Genomic DNA, 7,901 nt, shown 5'->3' with positions numbered 1-7,901 from the left:
TTTATATTTTACATTTTGGGATTTGTAGTTCTGGCAATCCAATAGAAATTCAGACAAGTCCCACAGCAAATATAGGACTGGATAATCTACTCACGCATAGATATGGAAAACGTAAATCAGCTGTTTATAAAAATTCACACACGGCGCCGTTGCTTCGTGACACAGCAGTTTCCCCCCTCTACAGGAGTACAGCATAACGTGCGGGACTAAACAACGTGTGGATTTAAACAGATGTACTAGGCAGGTTGTTGTGCACTAAATTCAATCTTCCGTCCTAAAAATTCTCTACCAGGAAAATCGAAATCGGTTCACTAGTGTATACATTAAAACAAAATACGTACATATTTGCAAAATAATGACTGTGTCGCCCACGCTACGTTCGGTTTAGTATATCTAGTAAATAGACGTCCGTCCTCGCCTCAAACCAGGCATGCGCTGCTCGACCGCCGCACCCAGCATGACCGAGCGCAAAACAGAAGCAGGAAAATATAAAAAAAATCGTTACTTCAACATTTCCGCTTCACCGAGAACGTCAATCTAAAAATGTACCTTTTAAAATTACTAAAAAGGGCTGATTAGAAATCTTCAAAATACGGTAGAATGTATATAAAAGAGGATGTTGAAGTAGACATACTATTAATCCTCCGAAAAAATAATCTTAAAAAGATGGCGCATTTTCGACAAACAAGCGCGAACAAATTGCTCTGGAACCTGCCTGAAAACCCCAGCAACAGGAACGTCACGGGTTTCCGCCAATCAACGATGACTGAACTCACCCCTCCCTTAGAAACTGAGCGAAGCTTCCAGAGCATTTGGTCAGCTGTTTGAGGGTCGTCCTAGGTAGTATCCCTCCGCCACATTTTTTACCAACTTGTGCCGTTGATCTTTTCTTCACCTTTCCTAACAAATTGGACCGATGCCTAGGAGCATTCCAACAAGTCTTAAAAACACTCGTGACTGGAAGCAGATGGCATATTTTTTAGTGAATCTCACCTTTTCCAGCGTTTTCTAGAGGGACTATTTTGCGTGACTGCTGCAGGGATATCTTTGTTGCGTGTCGATGTCGTCATCTTTTCAGCCTCAGTAATAAAAGAGAGCGCGCCCTGAGTGTTTCAGATTCAGTTCAGCCGAGACTCGCGAGGAGAGTTATATATATTTCGCGGAGCTCTACTGTCGGAGTAGTGGTAAGTAAAACTTGATTATGGGAAGGGTGTTATGTATGTATATATATATATATATATATATATATATATATATATATATATTTATATAGTGTTCACTCTACATTAGTTTTTTCAGGTTAACGCGCGCTGTCCCCCATTATTAGGACTGAAGTTACGTGATGGGTTATATTTTGACTGGGGTTTTGATATAATTATTTATTCCCACCGCTTGGCTGATTGTGTATGGTACACAATTTATTCGCATTTAGAAACACTTGATGTAACATGGCCCGCCCTATTGACTAGAAACTATCTTTGGCCTAGTCGGTAACTGCAAACTATATTTATTTTCAGTTGTTCGTTACTGTATCTGTGTAATTCATCGAGAGGTTTTAAGTGCAATCAATACCTTTTTCATGTTCAGTGTGTTTTTTTGTATGTTTTTTTATAGATATTGCATCAGTTTTACCTCCCTAAATAAGCGTTGCAGTTGACTCAAATTAATCTTTACCTGTGGTTTAAAAACTGCAATGTCTTATCTGATTCTATGTTGGCAAGTTAACCCATGCAGAACGCCGACCGCTTGTTCGCAGTGAATTTTCACGCACTCTGTCGTTTTTAACATCCGTCTGACGGTCGGCGTAACATGCGGTTCTAGTGGTTAGGCTTAATTGCTCTGTCCGTGATAAATACAAATTGTTGATTCCAACCCTCTTCCATTGACCGTCCAGTATGTAGTCTCCTGTATAAGAATCCCGTGTGTTTATTTTAATTATTCCTTGGTGGGCTTGCTTTTGCTACAAAGTAAACGTATATACTGGAGAAACATTGAATCGGACGGCAGTTTTAAGTAAATGTGTGGTATGTAACGTAAGGAAAGCTGCTTGGTTTGTGAAAGTTACGTAAGTTAATGGAATACCCACCTCACCCGAAAGTTGAGCAGAATGCTAGTGTTGTTGTGTGAATGTCATTTAATCAAGTGACATGCTTGTTTTTAATTTGAACTGCATTATACACTCGCCATTTTGACGTGCAGGAACTTAGTATTACCCAGTTTATACCTGCGAACAGTTAAAAAGATCACTGCATCTTACATTTCATAATGCCTTTTTCCGGGGACTAACATAACGGTGTAATTTTTAAAGCGCTAGGAATGTTTAGTTACGCGATCTGGGTCGTTAAAAAACAGGTCTGGACCTTAAGCCCAGGGTTCTACAGTGTCCGGTCTTATCGGACCGTTCCATGCCATATTTTTAGCATAGCCTCATTTATATAACTGTAGGTATTGTGATCTGGCATGGGCCAGGCCCTCCAGAACAATCATTGGAGAACCCTGCTCTACCTTGAAATTACATGATCGTTTCGTGTATATGACGAAGTTTATTGATATCTATCAAATGTTGCGCTGCAAAGGAGTTTACTATGCAGTCCAACAATTGCTATAAGGGGCGAATTCTACCTTTTTTGGGTTTAATTTCGAGCAGGGGGAGGGGCCTGATTGGGCACACACCCGCCTTTATTCAATGTTGTGACATTGAACTTGCTGGACATTGAACTTGTGCAGTATCGGACTACTAGTTGTGAAACTAGTTTTAATTGTTGCCATAAAGCGTACTAGATGTAGTGTTTTAAGTTTGTTCTCGCTAAATGTAAAGTGATGCTAATTAATAGTGTAATCATGGCTTGGCTGTCTTATGACCCATCAACTGTTTTTATCAGTTGCCTAATACCAAATTTAGTGGTATGTAGGTTCTGGTGGAGTAAATGATCTGAACTGAATAGAACTATGTTTGTATGCACTGAATTGGACCACCTATTAATACTCTATTTTGCTTTTCAGTTACAAAATGCAAATCTTTGTCAAAACGTTGACTGGGAAGACCATCACGCTAGAGGTGGAACCAAGTGACACAATAGAGAATGTGAAAGCAAAGATTCAAGACAAAGAAGGTATTCCCCCAGACCAGCAGAGGTTGATCTTTGCAGGCAAGCAGCTGGAAGATGGTCGCACATTATCAGACTACAACATTCAGAAAGAATCAACTCTGCATCTTGTCTTGCGCTTGAGGGGTGGTATGCAGATCTTCGTGAAGACCCTCACTGGCAAAACAATAACCCTAGAGGTGGAACCCAGTGACACTATAGAGAATGTCAAAGCAAAGATCCAAGACAAAGAAGGTATTCCCCCAGACCAGCAGAGGTTGATCTTTGCAGGCAAGCAGCTGGAAGATGGTCGCACATTATCAGACTACAACATTCAGAAAGAATCTACTCTGCATCTTGTCTTGCGCTTGAGGGGTGGTATGCAGATCTTTGTAAAAACATTGACTGGGAAGACCATCACACTAGAAGTGGAGCCCAGTGACACTATAGAGAATGTCAAAGCAAAGATCCAAGACAAAGAAGGCATTCCTCCAGACCAGCAGAGATTGATCTTTGCAGGCAAGCAGCTGGAAGATGGTCGCACATTATCAGACTACAACATTCAGAAAGAATCTACTCTGCATCTTGTCTTGCGCTTGAGGGGTGGTATGCAGATCTTTGTAAAAACATTGACTGGGAAGACCATCACACTAGAAGTGGAGCCCAGTGACACTATAGAGAATGTCAAAGCAAAGATCCAAGATAAAGAAGGTATTCCTCCAGACCAGCAGAGGTTGATCTTTGCAGGCAAGCAGCTGGAAGATGGTCGCACATTATCTGACTACAATATTCAGAAAGAATCCACCCTTCATCTTGTCTTGCGCTTGAGGGGTGGTATGCAGATCTTCGTGAAGACCCTCACTGGCAAAACAATAACCCTAGAGGTGGAACCCAGTGACACTATAGAGAATGTCAAAGCAAAGATCCAAGACAAAGAAGGCATTCCTCCAGACCAGCAGAGATTGATCTTTGCAGGCAAGCAGCTGGAAGATGGTCGCACATTATCAGACTACAACATTCAGAAAGAATCCACCCTTCATCTTGTGCTACGTCTGAGAGGTGGTATGCAGATCTTTGTGAAAACCCTCACTGGCAAAACCATAACCCTGGAGGTGGAACCTAGTGACACTATAGAGAATGTCAAAGCAAAGATCCAAGATAAAGAAGGTATTCCTCCAGACCAGCAGAGGTTGATCTTTGCAGGCAAGCAGCTGGAAGATGGTCGCACATTATCTGACTACAATATTCAGAAAGAATCCACCCTTCATCTTGTCTTGCGCTTGAGGGGTGGTATGCAGATCTTCGTGAAGACCCTCACTGGCAAAACAATAACCCTAGAGGTGGAACCCAGTGACACTATAGAGAATGTCAAAGCAAAGATCCAAGACAAAGAAGGCATTCCTCCAGACCAGCAGAGATTGATCTTTGCAGGCAAGCAGCTGGAAGATGGTCGCACATTATCAGACTACAACATTCAGAAAGAATCCACCCTTCATCTTGTGCTACGTCTGAGAGGTGGTATGCAGATCTTTGTGAAAACCCTCACTGGCAAAACCATAACCCTGGAGGTGGAACCTAGTGACACTATAGAGAATGTCAAAGCAAAGATCCAAGATAAAGAAGGTATTCCTCCAGACCAGCAGAGGTTGATCTTTGCAGGCAAGCAGCTGGAAGATGGTCGCACATTATCTGACTACAATATTCAGAAAGAATCCACCCTTCATCTTGTCTTGCGCTTGAGGGGTGGTATGCAGATCTTCGTGAAGACCCTCACTGGCAAAACAATAACCCTAGAGGTGGAACCCAGTGACACTATAGAGAATGTCAAAGCAAAGATCCAAGACAAAGAAGGCATTCCTCCAGACCAGCAGAGATTGATCTTTGCAGGCAAGCAGCTGGAAGATGGTCGCACATTATCAGACTACAACATTCAGAAAGAATCCACCCTTCATCTTGTGCTACGTCTGAGAGGTGGTATGCAGATCTTTGTGAAAACCCTCACTGGCAAAACCATAACCCTGGAGGTGGAACCTAGTGACACTATAGAGAATGTCAAAGCAAAGATCCAAGATAAAGAAGGTATTCCTCCAGACCAGCAGAGGTTGATCTTTGCAGGCAAGCAGCTGGAAGATGGTCGCACATTATCTGACTACAATATTCAGAAAGAATCCACCCTTCATCTTGTCTTGCGCTTGAGGGGTGGTATGCAGATCTTCGTGAAGACCCTCACTGGCAAAACAATAACCCTAGAGGTGGAACCCAGTGACACTATAGAGAATGTCAAAGCAAAGATCCAAGACAAAGAAGGCATTCCTCCAGACCAGCAGAGATTGATCTTTGCAGGCAAGCAGCTGGAAGATGGTCGCACATTATCAGACTACAACATTCAGAAAGAATCAACTCTGCATCTTGTCTTGCGCTTGAGGGGTGGTATGCAGATCTTCGTGAAGACCCTCACTGGCAAAACAATAACCCTAGAGGTGGAACCCAGTGACACTATAGAGAATGTCAAAGCAAAGATCCAAGACAAAGAAGGCATTCCTCCAGACCAGCAGAGATTGATCTTTGCAGGCAAGCAGCTGGAAGATGGTCGCACATTATCAGACTACAACATTCAGAAAGAATCTACTCTGCATCTTGTCTTGCGCTTGAGGGGTGGTATGCAGATCTTTGTAAAAACATTGACTGGGAAGACCATCACACTAGAAGTGGAGCCCAGTGACACTATAGAGAATGTCAAAGCAAAGATCCAAGACAAAGAAGGCATTCCTCCAGACCAGCAGAGATTGATCTTTGCAGGCAAGCAGCTGGAAGATGGTCGCACATTATCAGACTACAATATTCAGAAAGAATCAACTCTGCATCTTGTCTTGCGCTTGAGGGGTGGTATGCAGATCTTCGTGAAGACCCTCACTGGCAAAACAATAACCCTAGAGGTGGAACCCAGTGACACTATAGAGAATGTCAAAGCAAAGATCCAAGACAAAGAAGGCATTCCTCCAGACCAGCAGAGATTGATCTTTGCAGGCAAGCAGCTGGAAGATGGTCGCACATTATCTGACTACAATATTCAGAAAGAATCCACCCTTCATCTTGTGCTACGTTTGAGAGGTGGTATGCAGATCTTTGTGAAAACCCTTACTGGCAAAACCATTACTCTTGAAGTAGAACCCAGTGACACTATAGAGAATGTCAAAGCAAAGATCCAAGATAAAGAAGGTATTCCTCCAGACCAGCAGAGATTGATCTTTGCAGGCAAGCAGCTGGAAGATGGTCGCACATTATCAGACTACAACATTCAGAAAGAATCAACTCTGCATCTTGTCTTGCGCTTGAGGGGTGGTATGCAGATCTTTGTGAAAACCTTGACCGGCAAGACCATCACACTAGAAGTAGAGCCCAGTGACACTATAGAGAATGTCAAAGCAAAGATCCAAGACAAAGAAGGCATTCCTCCAGACCAGCAGAGATTGATCTTTGCAGGCAAGCAGCTGGAAGATGGTCGCACATTATCTGACTACAATATTCAGAAAGAATCCACCCTTCATCTTGTGCTACGTTTGAGAGGTGGTATGCAGATCTTTGTGAAAACCCTTACTGGCAAAACCATTACTCTTGAAGTAGAACCCAGTGACACTATAGAGAATGTCAAAGCAAAGATCCAAGACAAAGAAGGCATTCCTCCAGACCAGCAGAGATTGATCTTTGCAGGCAAGCAGCTGGAAGATGGTCGCACATTATCAGACTACAACATTCAGAAAGAATCCACCCTTCATTTAGTGCTACGTCTGAGAGGTGGTATGCAGATCTTTGTGAAAACCCTCACTGGCAAAACCATAACCCTAGAGGTGGAACCTAGTGACACTATCGAGAATGTCAAAGCAAAGATCCAAGACAAAGAAGGCATTCCTCCAGATCAGCAGAGATTGATCTTTGCAGGCAAGCAGCTGGAAGATGGTCGCACATTATCAGACTACAACATTCAGAAAGAATCTACTCTTCATCTTGTTCTCCGTCTCAGGGGTGGCTTTTAAGCACTTATGTTCAAGATTTTTGATTTAAGTTGCCAATAAATCCGCATTTGTTTGTTTGCACTGTATTGTCTTGGTCCTGAATTTCTTTGATTAGGCAACTGATGTAGCCAAGTTAATTTTTGAAGTCCAATAAAAGTTTGATGCACACTATTATTGCAAGATGACCATGTTATTTAGAAATTGTTTCCATGTAAATTTTGTGCTTCGCGAAAGGGTCCAGTTTGGTATAAAAACGTTAACCATTCATTTTGTATGCTGTAGGCTCTACAAATGAGTAAAGCAATACCAGATAGGTCCTAGCCCTACCAAGTATGTAAAATGTTGATGTATTAGCCACTTCTGTGCAGTGTAGAGCCAAAATGCTGTACTATGAGCACATCTCCTGGTTTCTGCACATGTCACTGCTTATTTTTTTCTTTTCTAAAGCACGTTATCATGGCTCCTAATAATGCACACCCCTTTAGGTTTGCTGTCCTTTGACTATTTGCCATATAAACTTAACCCATTTCTAGTTGTGGGAATGAGGACATCGGGCTTTGGTTTGGTATTCTCACCTCAAATAGTAACTTAAAGGAGCAGCTTATTTTCATAGAAGCTTGCATGAGGTAGCAAGGCTATTTTTCTAGTCCTACTTGACTGTCTTAGGATTGTGATGGCAGTAGACTCGTCTGTTATAGCATCATTGGCTATGAGCTTACTTGATTAGTAGAATGTGGTGGTCTTGTGTAATTCCCCAGTTTTAGGGGACACTGAAACTATCTGGTTGTCGTACCATCTAGAA

At 42.3% G+C, this 7,901-nt stretch overlaps 1 protein-coding gene across 2 annotated transcripts; it reads left to right on the top strand.

Moving 5' to 3' along the window:
* Positions 1-785: 785 nt before the first annotated feature.
* Positions 786-7,270, top strand: LOC147730268 (polyubiquitin-C-like). 2 transcript variants are annotated; one of them, XM_086955037.1, is made up of 2 exons: positions 786-1,184; positions 3,004-7,270. In XM_086955037.1, the coding sequence occupies exon 2, from the start codon at positions 3,011-3,013 to the stop codon at positions 7,118-7,120; it is 4,110 nt and encodes a 1,369-aa protein (XP_086811163.1). In that variant the 5' UTR covers positions 786-1,184; positions 3,004-3,010; the 3' UTR covers positions 7,121-7,270. The 2 variants fall into 2 exon arrangements, with proteins under 2 accessions (XP_086811163.1, XP_086811164.1); XM_086955038.1 differs by having other exon boundaries at positions 1,098-1,181.
* The last annotated feature ends 631 nt before the right edge of the window (positions 7,271-7,901 follow it).

The sequence above is a fragment of the Lissotriton vulgaris genome, chromosome 2_1 (assembly GCF_964263255.1).
Source record: "Lissotriton vulgaris chromosome 2_1, aLisVul1.2, whole genome shotgun sequence".
In the NCBI taxonomy this organism is placed as follows: Eukaryota; Metazoa; Chordata; class Amphibia; order Caudata; family Salamandridae; genus Lissotriton; species Lissotriton vulgaris.
The sequence above is the reverse complement of the archived record's forward strand: the minus strand, read 5'-3'. Positions and strand labels throughout refer to the sequence as shown.